General features: G+C 45.0%; 1 protein-coding gene across 3 annotated transcripts in view; it reads right to left on the bottom strand.

Moving 5' to 3' along the window:
• Positions 1 to 26,906, bottom strand: part of LOC134356188 (collagen alpha-1(XV) chain-like) — a 342,799-nt gene that overhangs the window by 11,831 nt on the left and 304,062 nt on the right. For all 3 annotated transcript variants that reach the window (XM_063066926.1, XM_063066907.1, XM_063066918.1), the window contains 9 exons: positions 26,673 to 26,762; positions 21,111 to 21,139; positions 20,273 to 20,401; positions 18,310 to 18,454; positions 15,666 to 15,730; positions 13,119 to 13,247; positions 12,969 to 13,028; positions 12,419 to 12,460; positions 10,352 to 10,549 (listed from right to left, as the gene is read on the bottom strand). In XM_063066926.1, coding sequence (XP_062922996.1) covers positions 10,352 to 10,549; positions 12,419 to 12,460; positions 12,969 to 13,028; positions 13,119 to 13,247; positions 15,666 to 15,730; positions 18,310 to 18,454; positions 20,273 to 20,401; positions 21,111 to 21,139; positions 26,673 to 26,762 — 887 coding nt within the window. The remainder of the gene's footprint in view (positions 1 to 10,351; positions 10,550 to 12,418; positions 12,461 to 12,968; positions 13,029 to 13,118; positions 13,248 to 15,665; positions 15,731 to 18,309; positions 18,455 to 20,272; positions 20,402 to 21,110; positions 21,140 to 26,672; positions 26,763 to 26,906) is intronic.

Here is a 26,906-nt window from a genome sequence, read left to right as displayed (position 1 = left end):
AGGAGTAGGGATAGCCCAGGAAATTATAGGCCATTAAGTCTTACTTCAGTGGTTGGTAAGTTGATGGAGAAGATCCTGAGAGGCAGGATTTATGAACATTTGGAGAGGCATAATATGATTAGGAATAGTCAGCATGACTTTGTCAAAGGCAGGTCGTGCCTTACAAGCCTAATTGAATTTTTTGAATATGTGACTAAGCACATTGATGAAGGTAGAGCTGTAGATGTAGTGTATATGGATTTTAGCAAAGCATTTGATAAAGTACCCCATGCAAGGCTTATTGAGAAAGTAAGGAGGCATGGGATCCAAGGGGACATTGCTTTGTGGATCCAGAACTGGCTTGCCCACAGAAGGCAACGAGAGGTTGTAGACGGGCCATATTCTGCATGGAGGTCGGTGACCAGTGGTGTGCCTCAGGGAACTGTTCTGGGACCCTAACTCTTCATGATATTTATAAATGATGAAGGAAGTGGAGGGATGGGTTAGTAAATTTGCTGATGACACAAAGGTTGGGGGTGTTGTGGATAGCGTGGAGGGCTGTCAGATGTTAAAATGGGACATTGATAGGATGCAAAACTGGGCTGAAAAGTGGCAGATGGAGTTCAACCCAGATAAGTGTGAGGTGGTTCATTATTGTAGGTCAAGTATAATGGCAGAATATAGTATTAATGGTAAGACTCTTGGCAGTGTGGTGGATCAGAGGGATCTTGGGGTCTGAGTCCATAGGACACTCAAAGCTGCTATGCAGGTTGACTGCGTGGTTAAAAAGACAAATGGTGTATTGGCCTTCATCAATCATGGGATTGAGTTTAAGAGCCGAGAAGTAATGTTGCAGCTATATAGGACCCTGGTCAGACCCCAGTTGGAGTACTGTGCTCAGTTCTGGTCGCCTCACTACAGGAAGGACGTGGAAACCATAGAAAGGGTGCAGAGGAGATTTACGAGGATGTTGCCTGGATTGGGGAGCATGCCTTATGAGAATAGGTTGAGTGAACTTGTCCTTTTCTCCTTGGAGCGACGGAGAATGAGAGGTGACTTGACAGAGGTGTACAAGATAACAAGAGACATTGATCGTGTGGATAGTCAGAGGCTTTTTCCCAGGGCTGAAATGGCTAGCACAAGAGGGCATAGTTTTGAGGTGCTTGGAAGCAGGTACAGAGGAGATGTCAGGAGTAAGTTTTTTTTACACAAAGAGTGGTGAGTGCTGGCAGCGGTGATGGAGGTAAGAATGTTTGGGTCTTTTAGGAGACTCCTGGATGGCTACACGGAGCTCAGAAAAATAGAGGGCTATGGGTAAAGCCTAGGTTGTTCTAAGGTAGGGACATGTTTGGCATAGCTTTGAGGGCCGAAGGGCCTGTATTGTGTGTATGTTTTCTATGTTTCTATGATACATAGTGAAGGCAGGAGATTGGAGCTGAGAGGAAAATGGGATCAGCCACGAAGAAATGGTGGAGCAGACTTGATGGGCCAAATGGCCTAATTCTGCTCCTATGTCTTGTGGTCTTATCCTTCTGTTATAGATTTCAGTCCCTTTGAAGTTTACCTCCTCCTCGGCCTTAAAGACTTTTCAATGCACTTCCAATGGCATTGGGAATATCAGGCTATCTTGGGTGCCCACATTGTCCTGCATTGTCTGGTGGAACATGTAATCATACACAGCAGGTGGGGTAGGATTTATTCTCCCTGGACTTCGCTTTTCAATAAGTGCCATTGTGTGAAATTCCAATTTGCATTATCCATATTTTCATAGAAGGATGAAAAATGACTGATTGGTGCACTTTGTGGATTGGACTAGATTTTCGAGAACTCTGCAGTTCATGTTAGACGTGTTTCTGGTTTCCGGTTACGCACTTTTAAAATTGCTATTTTGTGTTATTTCAATCGGGGCACTTCGACGCAGACAGGCTGTGCGGTCTGCAGTTAACGAATGACACAGGGCTAACTTGAATTGAACTGAACTGTATATTCCTAGACTGCTTGAAGGACTCCAGTTTGATGTTTAATATTCTGCGTGCTATTGGCTTGTTTTTTGTCATTTGCATCTTCTGCTCTTTTTTTGGTACTTTGTGTGTTTGGTGTTTTCTGAATGGATTCCATGCTGTTTCTTTGTTACGTGGCTGCCTGTGGGGAGACGAATCTCAGGGTTGTATTCTGTCTGTAATAAAGGTCCTTTGAATCTTTGACTTGACAGAGGTGTATATGATGATATGAGGAGCATTTGATGGCTCTGGTGTCACGACATGCACCCATCTACATGAGCTTCTGAAGTTTAGATGCTTTGACTCCCCAGAGTACGGATAGCTGGTGCAGTATCTTTAAAGTTTCAGGACAGTCCTGCTAATATTTTGGGCAGCAAGGACTGAGCACTTAAGGAACACCTGGACTGATGTTCGGCGCTCAATCGTAAGCCTATTTGTGATTTCATCTAGTGTTGGTTTTGTGCTCAGATTCTCGATCCAGTTTGAAACCGTGTCTCAATCTTTGCCATGGTTACCCTTGCATTTTGGGTCCAAGCCATTCTCATCAATGACTTTTGTCTCATCTGGGCTTGTACTTACTGGAACCTACACAAAATGCTGGAGGAATTCAGCAGGCCAGGCAGCATCTATAAAAAGAGTAAACAGTCTATGCTTCCAGCCAAGACCCTTAATCAGGTCTGGCCTGCTGAGTTCCTCCAGTATTTTGGGTGTGTTGCTTTGGATTTCCAGCATCTGCAGATTTTCTCGTGTTTCTGATACACTACCTTGGTATTTTCACCTCTCTTTTAATTAAGTGGCCTTGACTTTGATAGTTATGGACTATCAAAGTCATTTGTTGAATGTAAATGTATGAATTTTATTTTTAACTAAGCTGTATCGTATGCATTGTAAATATATGCTTTGCATGGACTGGAGTAGCACCACAATCTCATTGCCTTGGGAAATGACAATAAAGTTCTGTTCTATTCTATCCTAGAGTGGAATGAGTTTCACTAGGAGTATTTCTGGGACCAACTTTCACAATTTACTTTAATGACATTGTTCGTTTGCTACGTGCCATGTTGTATGACGTGGGTAATCAGGATACAGTGACCATGACTGTTCTTGGCAATTTTTTCAACAGAAGTGGTTTGCCATTGCCTTCTTCTGGGCAGTGTCTTTACAGGATAGGTGACCTCAGCCATTATCAGTACTCTTCAGAGATTGTCTTGCCTGGTGTCAGTGGTCACATAACCAGGACTTGTGATCTGCACCGGCTGCTCATACGACCATCCACCACCTGCTTCCAAGTCTCCACGTGACCTGACTGGGGGGCGAAACAGGTGCTACACCTTGCCCAAGGGTGACCTGAAGGCTAGTGGAGGGAAGGAGTGCCTTGCATCTCCCTTAATAGAGATGTATCTCCACTCCACCACCCAAAAAATAAATCATTGCCATCCTCTTTTCCCTTCCCCTTTGCGTGCCTGTCCAGCCTGCCCTGAAGACCATTCTCTTGAACCATCCCAACGTGAGGGCAGATTCACATTCTCAGCACTTCTGATGTCATCTACTTCTGCTCTATCTGGTGACCCCCTCGCCACTCAGCCTTTCTGAAACGTAAAGAAACTCTAGCTGTTCATCCCCTGACATGATCAGTCTTGACTTTCTGGTGCTTCTCTGTCCTCTACATAAAGTATCAGCCAGAATTATGTGCAGTAAAATGATAAATGCCGAGTCATGGAGTAGGATAACGTTCAGTGATTGGTGTCTTAGAATTCCAAGAATAATTCTATCACGCAACACACATCAAAGTTACTGGTGAACGCAGCAGGCCAGGCAGCATCTCTGGGAAGAGGTACAGTCGACGTTTCAGGCCGAGACCCTTCGTCATCTCTTTTCATCCTTCTATCATGTACAATGGCTGTATCACCATCCGGTATGGGGGGAGGGTTGGGCTACTGCACAGGGTCAAAGTAGGCTGCAGAGAGTGGTAAAATTAGTCAGCTCCATCAGGGATACTAGCCTTTGTAGTATCTAAGACACCTTCAAGGAGCAATGCCTCAGAAAGGTGGTATAAAAACATAGAAAACCTGCAGCACAATACAGGCCCTTCAGCCCACAAAGCTGTGCCGAACACGTCCTTACCTTAGAAATTACTTAGGGTTGATCATAGCCCTCTATTTTTCTAAGCTCCACGTACCTATCCAAAAGTCTCCTAATAGACCCTATTGTATCTGCCTCCACCACCGTTGCCAGCAGTCCATTCCACACACTCACCGCTCTCTGCGTAAAAAACTTACCCCTGACGTCTCCTCTGTACCTACTTCCAAGCACCTTAAAACTGTGCCTTCTCGTGCTAGCAATTTCAGCCCTGGGAAAAAGCCTCTGACTATCCACAGGATCAATGCCTCTCATCATCTTATACACCTCTATCAGGTCACCTCTCATCCTCCATCACTCCAGGGAAAAAGGCTGAGTTCACTCAACCTATTCTCATAGGGCATGCTCCCCAATCCAGGCAACATCCTCGTAAATCTCCTCTGCACCCTTTCAATAGTTTCCACATCCTTTCTGTAGTGAGGCAACCAGAACTGAGCCCAGTACTCCAAGTGGGGTCTGACCAGGGTTCTATATAGCTGCAACATTACCTCTCGGCTCCTAAACTCAATCCCGTGATTGATATAAAAGTTGCTGGTGAACGCAGCAGGCCAGGCAGCATCTCTAGGAAGAGGTACAGTCGATGTTTCGGACCGAGACCCTTCGTCAGGACTAACTATAGATGCTGCCTGGCCTACTGCGTTCACCAGCAACTTTTATGTGTGTTGCTTGAACTTCCAGCATCTGCAGATTTCCTCGTGTCCTGTGATTGATGAAGGCCAATGCACCATATACTTTCTTAACCACAGAGTCAACCTGTGTAGCAGCTTTGAGCGTCCTATGGACTTGGACCCAAAGATCCCTCTGATCCTCCACACTGCCAAGAGTCTTACCATTAATACTGTACTATATTCTGTATTTCACCTACCAAAATGAAGCAGCTCACACTTATCTAGGTTGAACTTCATCTGCCCTCATTAAGGACCCCCATCACCCAGGACAAGAATTTCCTAACTGCAGAGCCCTCTATTTTTCAAAACTTCATGTACCATGTAAAAAACCCTATTGTATCCACCTCTACCACTGTCACAGGCAGTGCATTCCACGCACCCTCCACTCTGTGTGTGAAAAACTTATCCCTGACATCCCCTCTGTACCTGCTTTCAATCACCTTAAAATTACGCCCCCTCATGTTAGCCAATTCAACCCTGGGAAAAAGCCTTTGACTATCCACACGACCAATGCCTCTCATCATCTTATACACCTCTATCAGGTCACCTCTCATCCTCCGTCACTCCAAGGAGAAAAGGCCAAGTTCACTCAACCTATTCTCATAAGGCATGCTCCCCAATCCAGGCAACATCCTTGTAAATCTCCTCTGCACTCTCTCTATAGTATCCACATCCTTCCTGTAGTGAGGTGACCAGAACTGAGCACAGTACTTCGAGTGGGGTCTAATATATAGCTGTAACATTACCTCACGGCTCTTGAACTCAGTCCCACAGTTGATGAATGCCAACAAACCATACACCTTCTTAACAACACTGTCAACTTGCACAGCAGCTTTGAGCGTCCTATGGACTTGGACCCAAAGATCTCTCTGATCCTCCACACTGCCAAGAGTTTTACCATTCTGTCTTCAAATTTGACCTACCAAAATGAGCCACTTCACACTGATCTGGGTTGAGCTCCTAAATGCGTGCGTCTCAAGTGGCCTCTGACAACCAAGTCCAGCTCCTGGCCTTCATCTGGGGCTCAGCTACTCAGCCTAGCAGACTGTTTCTATTGACAGGAGAAGGGGCAAAGGTGGGTTACTGTCACCTTAAAACCAGTCGCCTCGGGCAGATGGGCTTCTTCAGCCGTGGCTGGCAGCTCATCTCGGAGAGGGAAAACTCTGGCTTTAGACATCCGTTTCCTTGCAGCTATACCCCATCGTGGAGAAGGCTTCAGGAGTAAACCCCAAGTGAAAAATCCAGATTGGGATCCCGCAGGGAATCCTCGATTGAGTTCAACGCTGACTGGCAACTCCTTCGAAGCTGCTGGTGCTAATCAGTATTACTCTCTATTGTTCCTTTGGGCTCATCAGGAGTCTGCTGCATGGGCAACAGTTTGCTCTCCATATCCTACTGCCCAGGCTTGTGCATCTAGACAGCTAGGACACAGCAACCATGCTCGACTCTGACTAGCGGAGGCCTTCGAGACGTTGCCTGACCTGCCGGGTTCCTGCAGAATTTTGTGTGTTTGTTGCCAAATATTTTGTTGTTCTGTTATTGTTTCAGTGTGCAATTATTACTGAGAATAACATGGAATTAATTAAATGTTCAACAGCCTTTATTATCACACATTAATGCCAATGGTTAAAATAAACTTTCATCTGTTTTGGTATTGTTTCAATATACTGCAGAACTGTGGTTCAGGGAGTGGATTAGCAACCCAGCCAAATCCCTTCTGAGCAACTTGTAAAACTGAATGCCAGGAAGCAATTCATTTCTGTTTTGACATTGGAAAAATGATTGTGAAAGCTGTTATGTAGCGCATAAACAATAAGACACAGGAGCAGAATTAGGCCATTTGGCCCATCGAGTCGGCTTACCGTTTCATCCATTCTCCTCTCTGTCCCAGTCTCCTGCCTCCTCCCCAGAACTATCCATGCCCTGACTCAACCCCCTCCCCATTCCGGTGAGTAGACCCATAGAAATCGATCAGTCCTCAGGTGTAACCCTTTCAATCCCAGAATAATTTTTGTGAACCTCTTTTGAACCCCCTCCTATGTCCCTCCTTGCTGAGATAAGGGGCCCAAGACTGCTCACTATACTCCAAGTGAGGCCTCACCAGTGCTTTAGAAAATCTCAACATTACATCTCTGCTCTGCAACATGATGAGTGAGAATCCAAACAATCGGATTGGCCATTCGTTCACCCGTTCCATTGCAAACAACTGGATTGGCCATTCAATCGTCACTTCCATTGCAAACAACTAGATTGGCCATTCAATCGTCAGTTCCATTGCAAACAACTGGATTGGCCATTCGATCACCTGTTCCATTGCAAACAACGGGATTGGCCATTCCATCACCCGTTCCATTGCTAACAACGGGATTGGCCATTCGATCACCCATTGTATTGCAAACAACGGGATTGGCCATTCCATCACCCGTTCCATTGCAAACAACGGGATTGGCCATTCGATCACCCGTTCCATTGCAAACAACCAGATTGGCCATTTGATCACCCATTCCATTGCAAACAACGGGATTGGCCATTCGATCACCTGTTCCATTGCAAACAATGGGATTGGCCATTCCATCACCCGTTCCATTGCAAACAACGGGATTGGCCATTCGATCACCTGTTCCATTGCAAACAATGGGATTGGCCATTCCATCACCCGTTCCATTGCAAACAACGGGATTGGCCATTCGATCACCCGTTCCATTGCAAACAACGGGATTGGCCATTCGATCATCAGTTCCATTACAAATAACTGGATTGGCCATTCGACCACTAGTTCCACAAACTTGTTGCCATGAGAGGTTGTGGAGGCCAAGTTATTGGGTGTATTTAAGGCAGAGATTGATAGGATCTTGATTAGCCAGGGCATCAGAGGGTATGGGGAGAAGGCAGGGGAGTGGGGATGACTGGAAGAATTGGATCAGCCCATGATTGGAAGGCAGAGCAGACTCAATGGGCCAAACTTTGCTCCTATGTCTTATGGTCTTATGGCCTTATGGTCTTTGGACAGTGGGGGAAACCTGGTCGAAACCCACACGGTCACAGAGAGAAGGTACAAACTCCTTACAGGCAGCGGCGGGAATTGAACCCGGCTCACCTGTACTGTAAAGCGTTGTGCTAATCACTATGCTATTGAGCCGCCCATGCCTTGATGTGAATGTGACCATGATAATAAAGCTATTCCAATGTTTTCCAGTTCCCTCACTCTGTAATGTCCGACTCAGAGTGGGAGCTTCCGTCTGCTTACTTGAACAGTATTCTAAAGGCCTGGATTAATATCCCAGACAATCAAATTTGACGGGGGTCTGAACATAAAATATAAGTTTATAAAAGCCTGTAAGCAAATGAGACTCAGACATACAAACCCAAATAGTTCTTTAATATCCTTAGAGGCAATTAATTAGCTCTTGTGTCCAATTTTTGCTTAAAACTGCAAAACTGATTTCAATTAGTTTGTGTGACACTAGAAAATGTGAACGGTCAACTTAATTTGCCATATACAGTATTGTGCAAAAGTCTTAGTATCCTTAGCTATATATGTGTGTCTAAGACTTTTGCAGTAATTTTATGTATTGCACTGTACTGCTGCTGTAAAAAAAAACCCTAATTTCATGACATATGCAAGTGATGATAAACCTGATTCTGATCTGAGTCTCTATGGTGGACTGGGAGTGGGAAGGGGGCAGGGAGAGGGGAATCATGGTTGGGAAAAGGGGAAGGGAGAGGAGAGGGAGCGGGAAGCACCAGAGAGACATTCTGTAATGATCAATAAACCAATTGTTTGGAATCAAATGATCTTGCATATGCACCCAGCACACCCCACGACCCAGGCACTCTTTCTCTGCCACCGGTCCCAGACCCCTCCCACAGCACCCCACCCTCACCACTCCCAACGTCCTTTGCTTCTGCCTGATTTACCAACTTGCTCTCCACTCCACGTTGACAAATACAGCGCTGTGCAAATGTCTTTAGGCACCCAAGCTATATAAATGTGCACAAGACTATTGTACGGTACTGTACATTTACAAGTATTAGGAATTTGCTCTGCTATACTGGCATGACTGCTACAAAAAATCATTCAACAATTATAAGGAATAGAGAATTATTTAAAAATAAAGTTAGAGGTCAAAGTACGAATATGGAATAAAATGTGCATCAATACATAAATACTAGCATGTATTTACAATTTACCGTGCGGTGACTGAGGTCATAGATAGATGGGGGTAAGGAGGGGGCCAAATAGAATGATTGCTTGGGAGAAGAAACTTTTAAAATGGTGTAAAGTTTTTATTTTAATAGCCCTATAGTGCTTTACAGAAGGGAACATGAAAAATGATAGAGTTTTGTCCAAACTGTTCAAGGAAAATATGAACAAAATAACTGACACCATTAACCACTGCCTCCAACCCCCAAGGCATTATTTGTTCTCTGTGCTCTGATCATTGCAAATATATTCAAACCATGATTCTCCACTGCTGCACTAATCCGTAACCAAAACTGTTTGGAACCACTAGTGTTTCTACATCAGGGTAATTTTTATTTTATAAATATTATATATTTGCAGATTTACATGAACATTCATCCTCTAGTATTTAGGAAACTAATGCATCTTATAATGCACACTAATCCCTCTCCTCCCCCAACAATGTCTAAAGTCCATTAATGCCCCAACATTTTGAAAAAGACAAAAATAAAGAAAAAAAACAGCATCAATAAGAAACAATATATGTTGAAAAAAATCCTCTGAAATATTCTCCAACATCTCCATAAGTTGATAGGGTTGTTAAGAAGGCATTTGGTGAGTTGGCCTTCATTAGTCAGGAGATTGAGTACAAGAGTTTGAGGTAATGTTGCTGCTCTATAAAACCCTGGTTAGACCACTTTTGAGTACTGTGTTCAGTTCTGTTCATCTCATTATAGGAAGGATGTGAAAGCTTTAGAAAGGGTGCAGAGGAGATTTACCAGGGTGCTGCCTGGATTAGGGAGCATGTCTTATGAGGGTTTTACTTTTTGGGGTGAAAGATGATGGGAAGTGACTTGATAGAGTTGTATAAGGTGACAAGAGGCAGCGAGAGAGTGGAAAATCAACGCCCTTTTCCCAGGACAGAAATGGCAAATACGAGGGATCATGATTTTAAGGCAGTTGGTGGAAAGTATAGGGAGAATGTCAGAGGTATTTTTTTTACACAGAGAGTGACGGGTGCATGAAATTCACTGACTGGGGTGGTGGTGGAGGCAGAAACTTTAGAGACATAAAAGAAATCCTTAAGGATGACATTGAAATAGAGGGTTATGTAGGAGGGAAGGGTTGGATTGATCTCAGAGTAGGTTAAATGGTCAGCACTACATTGTGGGCCGAAGGGCCTGTACTGTGCTATAGTGTTCCATGTTCTACTGACTAACATGGGGAACTGAAGACTCCTCTGAATATAAATTTCTCCCTGGGATCACAATTTTTCTGTAATTGATGTATTTTCTGGAAATCAGTACATTGTACCTTTCCCTTTAACCCCGCAGTTGTTGTCATGCTTTGCCCAAAGCAGCATTTGATGCAAATGTTGTTACCTTCAGGTTGACGACTGGCATGTTTAACCTGTCTGCTTTCCTCACCACTGTGTACAAATCTTGCAGCTGAGAGGACAGGAAAGCTCGGTAGGTGGCCAAAGATCCCATGGCTTGAGCTTGCTGGAAGCACTGAAGATCCGCCCCACGGATTCCTTGCATGTTCCCGGACAGCGGAGTGTTCAAAGCCACCAAGTGCAACTTCAGAGAAACAAGGGAGAAAGGTTTGAGTTAAAATTTCTATTTCTATCTTCTTACTTGCCTAAGCTCCAATTTTGGTGAAAAGGATTTGCTAAGTATACACTCGGTGGCCACTTTATTAGGTACACCTGTACACCTGCTTGTTAATGTCAAACAATCACGTGGCAGCAACGCAATGCATCAAAGCACGCAGACATGGTCAGGAGATTCAGTCATTGTTCAGACCAAACATCAGTATGGGGAGAAAATATGATCTAGGTGAGTTTGACCTTGGACCTGCTGGAATTTTCATGCACAACAGTCTCTAGAATTTACAGAGAATGATGCAAAAAAACCAAAAAAAAAACATCTAGTGAGTGGTAGCTCTGTGAGTGAAAGTGCATTGCAAATGAGGGAGTAACTGAAATAACCACACATTACAACAGTGGTGTGCAGAACAGCATCTCTCTATGCACAACATGTCGAACCTTGAACTGGATGGGCTACAGCAGCGTGAGACCGCGAACACACACCCAGTGGACACTTTGTTAGGTACAAGAGTCTCCTAATAAAGTGGCCACTGAGTGCATGTAATTTAGAAAATGCTTCTTCCGATAAAGCCACCATGAGCTAAGCTCCTTGTTGGCCGTTCAGAACGAGGGATAATTCCCAAATATCACAGACATCTTCAGAAGCCAGCGCCTCAGAAAGGTGGCGGCAATCAGGAAGGACTCCAGCATACAGGACATGCCCACTTTTTCAATTCTACTACCCACGAGGAGGTACAGGAGCCTGAACACTTTAGGAACAGCTTCTTCACCCCTGCTATCAGATTTCTGTTTGGCTAAGAACCCACGAACAATACCTCAGTATTTTTGCTCCCTTTTTTGCACTACTCATATAATTACTACAGGACTGAGCAAAAGTCTCAGGCACCCTAGATATATACACACACACGTGTCTAAGACTTTTAGACAGTACTGTAGTAACTTTATGTATTGCACTGTACGATTGCCACAAGAAAAATTCATGATATATGAGAGTGATTCTGATATGGGTCTCTATGGTGAACTGAGAGTGGGAAGGGGGCAGGGAGGGGGGAATCAGGGTTGGGAAAAGGGGAAGGGAGAGGGAAGGGAGAGGGGAGGGAGCAGGAAGCACCAGAGAGACATTCTGTAATGATCAACAATCCAATTGTTTGGAATCAAATGGGGTCTCAGGGCTGGGTGTTTCAGCACCAGTGCCAACCCCTGCCCCTGGCACTCCTGCTCTGCCACCTGTCTCACACCCCTCCTGCGGCATTCCAACCTCGTCATTCCCGACATCCTTTGCTCCCGCCAGATTTACAAACTTGCTCTCTTCTCCATGTTGATAAATTCATTACTGTGCAGACTATTTAGTAATTTATTAAGATACAGCATGTATCTCAAACAGGCCTTTTTGGCTCTTCAAGAGACTCCACCCAGCAACCCCCAATTTAACCCCCCATTGTAATTGGGACAATTTGCAATGACCAATCTTTTGATTGTGGAGGAAGCCGGGGCACCCAGAGGAAACCCATGCGGTCATGGGGAGAACGTACAAACTCCTTACAGGCAGCGTTGGGAATTGAACCTGGGTCGCTGGTACTGTAAAGTGTTGTGCTAACCACTACACTGCCGTGCTGTCCTAAAGGACAATGGAGAACCTGGGCATCAATCCTGCTACCTCTCACATGCTAAGCGAGGGCGCTATCATTTGAGCTAAGGTTCAACGTTGCTTTCATTTCAGTGACGTAAAATTGTGAATCCAATTTTGACCATTCAACAGCTGTTATTAAGCAGATATGACTCCTGGAAACTTGTTTTAATCACGCGGGGGTTTTGAAAAGTTAAAAATACATGCACTTACTCCTGGCTTGTGATCGTTTATGGCTGGGAATGTGTTTGGTGCCTGATGGACAGAAAGAAACACAGACACAGAATTCATTAGTTTGTTTTACAGCCCCGTCCTTCCTCATGATATCATAGTCAAGGAACACTACAGCACAGAAACAGGCCTCTCGGGCCATCTGTTCTGTGCTGAACTGTTATTCTGCCTCGTCCCGTCGACCTACCCCCGGACTGTAGCCCTCCATACGCCTCCCATTCATGTACTTAGCCAAACGTCTCTTAAATGTTCCACCACTTCCACTGGCAACTTGTTCCACACTTTCGCTGCCCTCTTACCTTTCAGGTTTCCTTAAATATTTCACTTTTCACCCTTAACCTGTGACCAGGTCATGTCTCACCGAAGCCCGGTGGGAAATAAGCCGCTTGCATTTACCCTGCCTACACCCCTCAAACCTCTTTCAAATCCCCTCCCCCACTCTCCCACACTCCATGAAACACAGTCCAAATCTTCACAATAACTCAGGCAAACTCACTGTAGCCCGAGCAACAAGTTCAAAGTTTTCACTTACCGAGTAAGTGCTTGCTGCCTGAAAGGGGTCATCGGCAGGAGCGGGAATCAAGTCACCAAGCTGGCAAAACAAAACGTCGCAAGGGAGAGCTATTTACAATTCTGATCCGATGGTCAACTGTAGAATGACCGCTCGTATTTGGAAACTTACTTGGAGCTTTCTCCAGCCTTTGTAGACTCGGATGTAAAGGTCATTCCTGTCTGCAACGTAGCCCAGGGTGCCTTCTGGCACAGAGAAGGTCGCCTTGTGCATTAGTTCCATGTTCCTGTAGACCGTTACCTGAGGTTAACAGGATGAGACTTTACACCAAAGTATTCTATGGAGAGGAACCGGAATCAGGTTTAATATCACCAGCACATGTCGTGAAATTTGTTGTTTTGTGGCAGCTGCACATAGTAATAGAAAGTGTAAATTACAATAAGAAAACAAAAAATAAGTTAAATAACTAGTGGGAAAAAGAGGGGAAAATAGTGAGGTAGTGTTCATGGGTTCATTGTCCATTCAGAAATCTGATGGCAGAGGGGAAGAAGCTGTTCCTTAATCACTGAGTGTGTGTCTTCAGGCTCCTGTACCTCCTCCTTCATGGTGGCAACGAGAAGGGGGCATGTCCCGGGTGATGAGGGTCCTTAATGATGGAAGCTGCCTTTTTGAAGCATCACCTTCTGAAGGTGTCCTGGATGCTGAGGAGGCTGGTGCCCACGATGGAGCTGGCTGAGTTCACAACTTTCTGCAGCTTTTTGCAATCCTGCGCAATGCCCCCCGCCCCCCGCGATGCCTCACGAAGGCAGCATCCATCACTGAGGACCCCTATCGCCCAGGGCATGCCCTCTTCTCATTAAGTTACAGGAGCCTGAAGAGAGACACTCAACAGTTTTGGAACAGCTTCTCTTCCTTCCACCATCCGATTTCAGTACAGTCCCTGAACCCATGAACACCACTTCAATTCTTCACTCTCTTTTTGCACTACTTTATTTATTTTGCGTTGATATTCATGTTGTAACTTATAGTCATTTTTATACATTGCTGCTGCAAAACAACAAACTTCTGCTGAGATCTCTGACTGGAATTCCAACACACTTCTGGCTGCTTGCGATGGAGTTGCCACTTCAGAGAGGATTGTAAGCTCAGCCAGCTCCCTCATGGGCATCAGCTTCCCTACCATCGAGGACACCTTCAAAAGGTGATACCTCAAGGAGGCATGTGTCAGTGATAATAAACCCGATTCTAATTTGGCAGAGTTATAAATAAAAAAGGTGAATAAAAAATTCCAAGTTAAAAAAAAATCAGCACACAGAACTTGCGATGAGGATAGAAGTTCTAACCATGTTAAACTGAGTCCATCCAAAACTCTGCTAATTCTCAGCAAGAACCCTGTGTTCTTTTCCACCTTTCCGTACTTAAGGGGAAATCAGCCCCTCTCCCTCAGTCTGTCCTAAGGAAACTGATCTACATCGGATTGATTGAGTGAGAGAATGTGGCAAGTGTGCCTGAGGCCGATTGATTATGTGATGAATTGATTTGGCCTCCTGTCCTGTGAGGACGTGCCTTATTCTGATGGTCAAAAGCCGCTTCTGTTGGTTCGTTTAGAAACTGCATCTGCTTTTCCCATTGGATAGCTGACTCCATTTTCAAATGTCCTGGGGGTATAAAATAGCAAGTGGAAGGGGCTTATTTTCTCCTTCCCTTGTTTTAGGCAAGGACGTATATGACCATTGGGAAGGTATGCTCTGCACACACTTTTAACTAGGTATGTTTGTTGAAAATTCAGTTTTGTGGTGTCTGTAACTCGGGGAAGATGAATGTTCATTTGAATTTTTACTGTCTGTAAATTAAAAAAGGCATCCGTTAGTCTTGTGAGACCATGGATCTGCGCCTGGAAAGTCTTCACTCTCCAGGGCGCAGGCCTGGGCAAGGTTGTATGGAAGACCAGCAGTTGTCCATGCTGCAAGTCTCCCCTCTCCACGACACCGATGTTGTCCAAGGGAAGGGCGTTAGGACCCATACAGCCTGGCACCGGTGTCGTCGCAGAGCAATGTGTGATTAAGTGCCTTGCTCAAGGACACAACACGTTCCCTCGGCTGGGGCTCGAACTCACGATCTTCAGGTAGCTAGTCCAATGCCTTAACCACTTGGCCACGTGCTCACATGTCTGTAAATAAATGATTAATATACCTATTCAAAGCCAGTGCATTTCCTGTCTCACTTGCCAGATCCGCAAACCTCATTCAACGTTACACCTCCTAAGTGTGGGAAAGCCTCTATTTTTTTGTGCTGGCTTTCGAGTACGCATGCTCTTGTCTCCGCGGACTGGCTGATCGCTCCGACAATGTAATTTGCCAAGTGTGAACCGTTAATAACATGAATCAGTACAAACATTTGACCCAGTTGCTCTGTTGCCATTCCTGCTCTGTGATACTCAACAGAAACCCTCTCAACCCCTATCCAAATTGCCTGGAGAATAGACAGACCGACCGTGTCAGAGAGCACTCGAGGTCTGATGACATCCTCTGTCTTGCCAGGTGAAATATTCCGAGATGAGTTGTTACTCAGAGCGGGTAGGCTTGGCAGCTGACGCACAGACTGGGTAAACATGGCTGTGCTCTCTCGGGGGTGGGGGGGGTACATTTTCAATGAGAATGTTCAGTGGATCTGCTTCCCTCTACAGTACACCCACGTGCCACGCCCTGTTTCACTCACCACGCCACCGTTACCTCCTTGTCCTGGTGGTCCTGCAGGTCCCGGGGGTCCAGGGAGGGCGAAGGCTGGAAAGTAAAATGGTTACATCACTAGAAAGGGAAGACAGGCCACAGGATTCCCCGACTCCCGCCTGCTCTTGTAGACATGTGGTGCATGTGGTTTCTCCAGCTCAGCTTCCGGTCCATGGGAATGCACCAATCCAACTGCAACGTGCTGTGACGATTTACGAAAACCTGTGCAACGCAGGTGAGAGGAGTTGCACTTTGAAAAAACAAACCAGGGTCGGACTTACACAGTGACTGGTGGGACACTGACAAGTGTGGTAGCAAAGAGGGATTTGGGGATATAGATCCATAATTCCTTGAAAGTGAGGTCACAGGTAGATAGGGTTGTAACGAGAGCATTTGGCATATTGGCCTTCCCATAAATCAAAGTATTGAGTACAGGAGTTGCGATTTTATGTTAAAATTATATATAACATTGATGAGGCTTAATTTGGAGTACTCTATGCAGTACAGTGACTACGGCCTAGTCCATCACAGGTAAAGCCTTCCCCACCTCTGAGCACACCTACATGAAATACACGATAGCGGCATCCATCATCAGGGACTCCCATCGCCCAGGACATGCCCTATTCTTGCTCAGGGAGAAGGTACGGGAGCCTCAGGACCCATGCCACCAAGTTCAGGAACAGTTATTACCCCTCAGCCATCAGGGTCCTGAACCAAAGGGGATAACTTCACTCAACTTCACTTGCCCCGTCACCAACTGTTCCCACAACCAATGGGCTCACTTTCAAGGACTCTTTATATCATATTCTCAATATTTATTGTTTATTTATTTATTATTATTTATTTCTTTTTGTATTTGTATAGTTTGTTGTCTTTTGCACACTGGTGAATGCCCAATTTGGTGTGATCTTTCATTGATTCTGTTATGGTTATTATTCTATGGATTTACTGAGTATGCCCACAAGAAAATGAATCTCCGAGCTGTGTTTGGTGGCACATACAGTGCTATGCAAATGCTTGGGCACCCCCGGTCAAAATTTCTGTTACTGTGAATAGCTAAGCAAGTAAAAGATAAACTGGTTTCCAAAAGGCATAAAGTTAAAGATGACATATTTCTTTAATATCTTAAGCAAGAAAACTTTTTTATTTCCATCTTTTACAGTTTCAAAATAACAAAAAAGGAAAAGGGCCCGAAGCAAATGTTTGGGCACCCTGCATGGCAGTACTTAGTAACACTCTCTTTGACAAGTATCACGGCTTGTAAACATTTTCTGTAGCCAACTAAGAATCTTTCAATTCTTGTTTGGGGGATTTTCACCCATTCTTCCTTGCAAAAGCCTTCTAGTTCTGTGAGATTCTTGGGCTATCTTGCATGCACTGCTCTTTTGAGGTCTATCCACAAATTCTCGATGATGTTTAGGTCGGGGGACTGTGAGGGCCATGGCAAAACCTTAAAATTCTATTTTATCTTCATCAATCCACAGGACTTGTTTCCAAAATGCATCAGGCTTGTTTAGATGTTCCTTTGAACCTTTTGAATAGAACTTTTTGGCCGCAATGAGCGAAGGTATGTTTGGAGGAAAAAGGGTGCAGAATTTCATGAAAAGAACACCTCTCCAACTGTTAAGCACGGGGGTGGATCGATCATGCTCTGGGCTTGTGTTGCAGCCAGTGGCATGGGGAACATTTCACTGGTAGAGGGAAGAATGAATTCAATTACATATAGCAAATTCTGGAAGCAAACATCACACCGTCTGTAAAAAAGCCGAAGATGAAAAGAGGATGGCTTCTACAACAGGATAATGATCCTAAACACACCTCAAAATCCACAATGGACTCCCTCAAGACGCACAAGCTGAAGGTTTTGTCATGGCCCTCACAGTCCCCCAACCTAAACATCATCAAGAATCTGTGGATAGATCTCCAAAGAGCAGTGCATGCAAGACGGCCCAAGAATCTCACAGAACTAGAAGTCTTTTGCAAGGAAGAATGGGCGAAAATCCCCCAAACAAGAATTGAAAGACTCTTAGCTGACTACAAAAAGTGTTCACAAGCTGTGATACTTGCCAAAGGGGGTGTTACTAAGTACTGACCACGCAGGGTGTCCAAACTTTTGCTTCGAGCTCTTTTCCTTTTTTGTTATTTTGAAACTGTAAAAGATGGAAATAAAAAAAGCATTCTTGCTTAAAATATTAAAGAAATGTGTCATCTTTAACTTTATGCCTCTTGGAAATCAATTCATCTTTTACTTGCTTAGCTATTCACAGTAACAGAAATTTTGACCGGGGGTGCCCAAACTTTTGCATGCCACTGTATGTATTTTGATAATAAATTTACTTTGAACTTTTTTGAGAATTGAGTTCTGGTCACCTACCTACAGGAAAGATGTCAATAAGATCGCAAGAGTACAGAGTAAATTTACAAGAGTGCTGGCAGGACTTGAGTTATAGAGAAAGGCTGAAGAGGTTAGAAACATAGAAAATAGGAGCAGGAGTAGGCCATTCGGCCCTTCGAGCCTGCACTGAAGGACTTCATTCCTTGGATTTGTCTTTAGAGGGTGATTTCTTTGGTGCATCGAGGCTTGATGGAACATGCAATACTCAATTCCAATGGATTCACTTGATTGGACTCACCTGATCCAAAAGCACCCGGCATTCCTGGAGGTCCTGGAGGTCCAGGGCGTCCTGGCGGACCCACAATTCCATATCCTGGAGGACCTGGCAGACCTGGTATTCCCGGCGGTCCCATTGGCCCTACCACAGATGCACCCTTGGGTCCCTACAGGGAGGGAGGAAGCGGAAGACGTTTAACGGGGAGGAGACCTTGCATTTTCATTTCCGAGTGTGAGGGGAGGGTTTACAATCTGTAGAACAAATTCCTTCAAAAAGTTTACAAAATGTGGAAGATTTTCTTTGTTATACTGTATTTTATTATACTCTTAAAATAATAAATCAAATAGAAGTACGGGATTTTTCAATTTTCAATTTTGCTCAGAGCAATGGTAGATCCACGCAGGTGTAAAATAAAATGAGAGGCATGGTTGGTTAGGATAGGTTGAGTTAGATAGTGCTTTTCCCTTCAAATGCCCAAGTTGGTACGCTCTTTCTGTTATTGTTGTTATTTGATTATGGAGTTATTGAGTACGTGCCCTGAGATGGGGGGCATGGCTTATTTTGCTGGTTGAAAGACACTTCCATTGTATCGGTCGTGATTGGTCATGTATAAAACCTGCAGCAGCAATTCCCGTTGTTGGCGTGTGTGCCATGGCACAGAGTGCCCAGTTTCAAACACCTCGGGAGTATAAAGAATAGCAAGTCTGAGAGATTCTCTCTCTGTCCCCGTTGTATAAGACGAGCTGCTTGGAAGCATCGGGAAAGTATGCTCCACACACACTGTTTGTTCAATATTTAGTTTTATAGTTTGTGTAACTTGAGGGAACTTAAATGTTGGGTCAAATTTTTTACTGTTTGTAAAAAACAGACTAATATACTTATTCACAGTCAGTGTTTTCTGTTTCGCTCACCAAACCTGTGAATCTGTTTCAACGTTACAGAAAGCCTGCAAGAAAATGAATCTCAGGGTTGTATAAGGTGACGTATATGTAGAGTACTGTGTAAAAGTCTTAGGCACATACAATATATATAGCTAAGGTGCCTAATTTGTAAATGTGGAGTGGAGAGTGAATTTGTAGATCTGGCAGGAGCAAAGGATGTTGGGAATAGTGAGGGTGGAGTGCCGCGGTAGGGGGAGGGTGTGGGAAAGGTGGCAGAGGACGAGTGCCAGGAGCGGTGGGGGTGGGGGGGGCGGGGATTTGGTGCTTGTGAAGACACACCCAGCCCTGAGACACCAGGCAAGGTCATTTGATTCCAAACAATTGGTTTATTGACCATTACAGAATGTTTCTCTGGTGCTTCCCGTTCCCTCCCCTCTCCCTTCCCCTTTCCCCAACCATGATTCCCCTCTCCCTGTCCCCTTCCCACTCTCAGTCCACAATAGAGACCCATATCAGAATCAGGTTTATCATCACTCACATATGTCATGAAATTTGATTTTTTGTGGTAGCAGTACAGTGCAATGGTCTTAGGCTTGCTGGCTATATACATGTGCCTACGACTTTCGTACAGTACTGTGCTCTGAGAATAAATTTACTTTGAACTTTGAAGTGAGGGAGATGGGAGGTGACATAATAGAGGTGTACAGGATAGTAACAGGCACAAACAGAGTGGACAGCCAGAGACTTTTTCTAGGGTGGGAATGGCTAGCATGAGGGGACATGAGATATGGTGTTGGGGGGAAAGTCAGAGGTTCTTTACACAGAGAGTGGTGGGTGCAGGAACGCCCTGCTGGGTTGGTGATGGAGGCAGATACATTACGGACATTTAAGAGGCTTTTAGATACGCGCATGGATGATAGAAAAATGGCAGGCAAAGTAGAAGCGAGGGTTATTTTAATCTTAAGAGTAGGTTATTAGGTCGGCATCATATTGTGGGCTGAAGGGCCTGTTTCATGCTTTATGTTCTATATAACATTTGGCATATTTTCAGTCCCCTTAAGCTTTCAAACATGATGTTAAGGTTTTGGTTCAGGGGTACTTACCACCGGCCCAGGTCTCCCATGAGGTCCCATGGGACCTGGAGGTCCTGGCATACCAGGCAAGAACAGGCTGCTACCTGATTCTCCCTTCTCCCCTTTCTGACCCAATGCTCCTCTGTCTCCTTTTTCACCCTTAAATGTTAAGAAAAAGAACACATTTAACTCATTTACTGGAAATTTATTCCCTCCCCCCGCATTGATGCTGCTTGACCTACACAAGGTAATGGATATGGTCCAGTCCATCCCTCCCCACCACTGAGCACATCAACATGAAACGCTGTTGCAGGAAAGCAGCATCCATCATCAGAGACCCCCATCACCCAGGACATGATCTCTGCTTGTTGCTGCCATCAACTTGTTGGGGCCTCTTTTGTTGTTTGCTGCTGTTCCGTTCTTGCTTGTGACGTTCTGAACAACTGCGGACATGCTACATTTGCACCGGAATGAGTGGTGGCTCTTGCGGGCTTACCCCAGCACATCCTTCTGTTGTGTTGGTTGTTAATGCAAACGACAAATTTCACTGTGTGTTTCGATGTGAGACCATGATAGGAGCAGGATTAGGCCATTTGGCCCATCAAGTCTGCTCTGCCATTTCATCATGGCTGATCCATTTTTCCTCTCAGTCCCAATTTCCTGCCTTCTCCCTTAAACCCTCATGCCCTCACTAATCAAGAATATATCAACCTCCCTATGAATATATATACCAGTGACTTAGACTCCACAACCACACGTGATATCAAACTTTGCCACAGTGAGTGTTACCTAGCTTGCTGTGTATTTTCAGTGTTTGCTGCTTTCATTTCAGATTTCCAGATTCTGCGGTATTTTGCTTTTGACTTACCTTCACGCTGATATATGGTGAATAGGGACCTAAAAAATGAAACCTCAAGTGAAATTCATTGATAAACAAAATGATTGAAGTTTAATGACAGTTCTCTTCGCTTTAAGCCTTTCTCCAGAATGCTAATATTATTTTTATATGAATAAAATAAACATTACTCATAATAAAATTATAGACAAGAATAAACCATGCAATGCCTTTTCATTCTTACATACATAGATGACACGTTCAGTAGTGTTTGATTATATTTTTTAAAACCAGTAGGACTATCGCCACTCATGGACCCCTGGGGTGGTACCTTATTACAGTAGTTGAGGGGCTTCCTCACCCAACCTGGCCCCTCCCTCTCCATTCACAGATGAACCCTATTCTGTGCTCCTTCCCCACTAAGCCCTCGCCATGGCCGGCCTGAGCTCTGGTGCATCCCTCAGCAGGCACTCCTGCAGCCTGGAGTGTGCCAACCAGCAGCGTTCCTGCAGGGACACTCGCTGTGCTGGAGGACCGGTAGGTTTCGGGCAGCTGGAAGGGGCTCTTTCCCCAGCGGCTGATGCTTGCCCCTGAGAACAACCCAGCGATCAGAGAGTCCTCTATCGCACAGCAGGCTGGCTTGGACCATGACACATCTTTCTCCACGTCCTCTTTGCAAACTCGTTGTCACGCCGAAGCCTTCTTATAGGACTGTAACGCTTGGGAACAGAATTAGGTCTTTCGGCCCATTGGGTCTGCTCCACCGTTCCATCATGATTTATTAACCCCTCAACCCTGTTCTCCTGCCTTCTCCCCAGAAGCTTTGAAGGCCCTATTAATCAAGAGCCTGTCAACCTCTGATCTAAATACACCTAGTGACATGGCCTCCACTACAACGAATTCCACAAATTCACCTCCCTCTGGCTGAAGATATTCCTCCTTATCTCTAGAGGTGTTCCTTCTATTCCAAGGCTGTACCCTCTGGTTCTAGACTCTCCAGCTAATGGAGACATTTTTTCCACATCCACTCTATCTAGTAGAAGGCCTCCGTCAGTCAGTCGACCCTGGATGTTGCGTCTGAGCTGTCTAGATACCCAGAGCAGGGCAGTACAATATGGAGAGCAAGCTGTTGCCCATGTGGCAGGCTCCCCCTCTCCAATCACCCGATGAACCCAAAAGAAAAGCAGCGACCAATACGGTTTGGCACCAGCGGTGTTGCAGGAGTTGCCAGTCAGTGTTGAACTTGCTGTAGGACTGCCTTAGGGGCTCCAGCTCTGGATTTTTCCTTCTGGATTTAATCCTGTTGCCTTCCCCATGAGCGGGGATAAATGCAAGGCGGCGGAGTTTTGAGATCAGAGTTTCCCTTCTCCTCGATGAGCTGCCAACTACGGCCGATGAGCCCCATCTGCCCGAAGCAACTGGTTTTAAGGCTCCGGTTCACTGCCTTTGCCCTTTCGCCTGTCAGTAGAAACAGTCTTAGCAGATGAGCCACACTTGTAGTCCAGGAGCTGGACTTGGTTGTCAGAGGCTATTTGAGGTGCACACCATTGGGAGCAGGTAATACAGAAACATAGAAGCATAGAAAATAGGTGCAGGAGTAGGCCATTCGGCCCTTCGAGACTGCACCGCCATTCAGTATGATTATGGCTGATCATCCAACTCAGAACCCTGTACCTGCCTTCTCTCCATACCCCCTGATTCCTTTAGCCACAAGGGCCATATCTAACTCCCTCTTAAATATAGACAATGAACTGGCCTCAACTGTTTCCTGTGGCAGAGAATTCCACAGATTCACCACTCTCTGTGTGAAGAAGTTTTTCCTCGTCTCGGTCCTAAAAGGCTTCCCCTTTATCCTCAAACTGTGACCCCTCATTCTGGACTTCCCCAACATCGGGAACAATCTTCCTGCATCAAGCCTGTCCAATCCCTTTAGGATTTTATACATTTCAATCAGACCCCCCCTCAATCTTCTAAATTCCAATGAGTATAAGCCTAGTCGATCCAGTCTTTCTTCATATGAAATATGATATATATTCATATATAGGGGGAGCTTGCCCCCATTGCCACCAGGGGCTGTAACAACCTTAAGGAATCACTCTACCTAGTGCTTTCAATATTCAATAGGTTTTAATGAGATTCCCCACCCACCATTTTCTTAAACTCGAGTGAGTACAGGCCAGAGACATCAAACGCTCCTCATACGTTAACCCTTTCATTCCCAGGATCATTGTTGCGAACCTCCCCTCTGGATCCTTTCCAGAACCTGCCCATCTCTCCTTAATTAAAGGCCCCAAGCCACTCTCAATACTCCGAGTGTGGTCTGGCCAATGCCTCACAAAGTCTCAGCATTACATCCTTGCTTTATATCCTAGTCCTCCTGACATGAATGCTGACATCGCATTTGCCTTCCTTATTGTTCCACGTAGAATAAATCCCTACAACATCTGCAGAGGTATAAAATGACAGGGCAATTCAAATTAATTTGCTTTAGATTTGTTGATGCGATGTACTGTAACTGAGCAGGATCTGAAGCTGTAAACACAGCTGCCAGCTCTACAGCTAACACAAAGAGTGACCTTTACTTGCTTAAAGCAGGTCAGTAAACCGTTGCAACTGGGTTGTAACGTTTTTCCCCAGGGCTGAGAGGAGATACTGGGGCAGAGTGGTGGTGATGTTATCACTGTCCCGGTGACCCAGGGTCACTTTCTGCCGGTGTTTGGACGTTCTCCTTGTGACCACGTGCATTTCTTCCAGGTGCTCCAGTTTCCTCCCACTGTCCAAGACCATAAGAGCAGAATTAGGCCATTTGGCCCATCGAGTCTGCTCCACGTATGGGTCTGTAGGTTGACTGGTCACATGGGTATAATTGGACATCACAGGCTCATGGCCAGAAGGAATAGATGTCAGAGTGAGAGGAGGGAGATTTGATAGGAACCCGAGGGACATCTTTTTCACCAAGAAAGTGGTCAGTAAATGGAATCAGCTGTCAGAGGAAGTGGTTAAGGCAGGTACACTAACAACAAGTAAAAGATACATGGGCAGGTGTAGAACATGGATAGGAAAGGATTACAAAGACTTTGCCAGAATTTGGAGGCCTGAGTTATGGGTTAGGACTTGATTCCCTGGAGTGTAGGAGAATGAGGGAAGAAGATTTGACAGAGGTATACAAAATTATAAAGGGTATAAAAACGGTTAGGGTGGCAGGGTGGAGATACACATCTACACAAAGAGGGCTTCTCCCTGGATTGTCACCTTGTCGCGGTGGAGAAGCTTGTGTGGTCCTGTGATCCCGAGAACGATGCCGTCTGGAGCTATGCTCCTGGTAGGGTCACCCATGGCGGTAAGGTCGAGGGTGAGGTCCCTGACAAAGAACAATCCAACCAAGACCTCAACGGTGGAACAGGCGGATGAAGTTACTTTGAACTCAACGGCTGTGAAGGTGGATGAAGGCTGCAACAAACCCATCAGCTCCAATCGTCGTGGTTTCCATACCATTGGAATCAGTTGGTTGATTTGTGAAGTATCGTGTGCTTCTTGGAGTGCAACATCAAGTACACATTAAACAAATACACACACAGGCGTCTTCGCTCTGTGGGCCGCTTCTTCAGAATGAAGACCATCATCTTCGACCTATGAGGGGTAGCCAAGATGACGACCCAAGGAGGTGTAAGGCACTCCACTCCGCTAGCCTGTAGGTCACCCATGGGCAAGGTGTAGCACCTGCTTAGCCCCTGATCAGGGTCACTTGAAGTTATGGGAGCAGGGGGTGGATGGTCGTATGAGCAGCCGGTGCATAACACAAGTCCTGGTTATACGACCACCGATGCCAGGCAGACAATCTCTGAAGAGTATTGATAATGGCTGGGGTCACCTAAGTTGTAAAGACACTGCCCAGAAGAGGCAATGGAAAACAACTTCTGTAGAAAGAGTTGCCAAGAACAATCATGGTCATGGAAAGATCATGATCACCCATGTCATTTAACATTGCTCAAAATGAAGAAAAGAAAGGGTAAATGTTTGCAGGCTTTTTCCCCTCTGGTTGGGTGAGACCGGAACTAGAGGTCATAGGTTAAGGGTGAAGGGAGGAATATTTAAGGAGAATCTGAGAGGTACCTTCTTCACTCAGAGGGTGGCAAGAGTGTGGACCGAGTTGTCAGTGGAAGTAGTGGATGCCACTGCCTATGAGATATGACTCTATCACCAAATCAGTTCAGGCACTGTGATTTTACTAACTTGTACTTCCACAAGATCAAAGTCAGTCCCAAATTCAAGCCCCAGTGAAGTCTGTCAATTTATTATCAAGGTATGTCTATGTCACCTTGACATTCATTTTCTTGCAGGCACTTACAGGAAAATAAAGGAATATAATAGAATTTATGCAAAGCTATAAATAACAAAGTCTGACAAACATTCAATGTGCAAAAGAAGACAAATCATGTGATAGAATCAGTGAAAAACTACGTGCAAAGCAAGGCTGACAAACAGCCACAAACACGTGAAAATCTGCAGACGCTGGAAAGCCAAGCAACACACACAAAATGCTGGAGGAACTCAGCAGGTCAGGCAGCATGTATGGAAATGAGTAAACAGTCAACGTTTCGGGCCGAGACCCTTCATCAGGATAAACAAACAACCAACGTGCAAAAGAAGACAAATTGTGCAAATAATAAAATAGATAAATAAATGAAACTGAGACCGTGAGTTGTAGAGACCTTGAAAGTGATTGTGGAATCAGTTCAGTGTTGAGGCGAGTGAAATTATCCATGTTGGTTCAGGAGCCTGATGTTTGAAGGGTAATAACTGTTGCTGAACCTGGTGGTGTGTGGTCTAAGCCTCCTGCACTTTCTGCTCGATGACAGTGAGAAGAGAGCATGGCCTGGGTGGTGACAGTCCCAGATGATGGATGCTGCTTTCCATCTTTGCAATCCGTATGAATCAATTTGAGGGATGGGCTTCATTTTGACTGACAGCAACATCTCAGCAATGTTCTGGCAAACACGGACAGCTTATCAGCTGGGGAGGGGAGATATTTGGGGATATTTTTGCCTCCAATGCAGAGGAGAGTGGAATTATTTTTGATTCTTTAAGGCTCTACAATACCACAAATAACATGATAAACAACTTTCATATTGCACAAATCAGTGCACACTGGCTGTTTGTCAGTCTTTGTTTATATGTGGGGGGGAATATCTGAGGTAAGTTACTTCACACAGAGAGTGGTGGGTGCATGGAAGCCTTGTCAGGGGTGATGGTAGAGGCAGATGAATGAGGGAAATTTAAGAAACTCTTAGGTAGGCAAATGGATGATAGAAAAATGGAGGGCTATGTAGGGGGCAGGGCTTGAGTGATCCTAGAGTAGGTTAAAAGGTCAGCACAACCTCCCTCTATATTCTGTGCATAGTTTTCATAAATTCGATTGTATTTGTTTATTTGACACCTGCAAGAAAATGAATCTGAAGGTAGTAAATGGTGACATACAGGTACATCGATAATAAATTTGACTTTGCCTTTGATCAATGGCCATTAAAACTACTTCTCCACACGACATACAGATAAAATTGTACCATTGGAAAGGAATAAAATCTTGCGCAATACCTGGCAGTCCTGGGGGCCCCTGCTCCCCCTTTTCACCTTTACCGCCTTTTGGTCCACTTGCTCCAAAGGAACCTTTCTCCCCCTTCACGCCTGGGAGGAATGAAGAATGGTTGATTATATATTTCCAGGAAATCAGGAGGGACCCTTCCTTTTCTTCTGCCACACACCACAGAGTGATTATGAATGGCGTGTGGATACTTGTAAAGAATTGTTTCTTTGAGGAATGTTGTCAAA

This window comes from Mobula hypostoma, chromosome 1, assembly GCF_963921235.1.
Source record: "Mobula hypostoma chromosome 1, sMobHyp1.1, whole genome shotgun sequence".
Taxonomy (NCBI): Eukaryota; Metazoa; Chordata; class Chondrichthyes; order Myliobatiformes; family Myliobatidae; genus Mobula; species Mobula hypostoma.
Note: the sequence above shows the minus strand (reverse complement) of the source record. Positions and strands in the feature narration are given on the sequence as shown.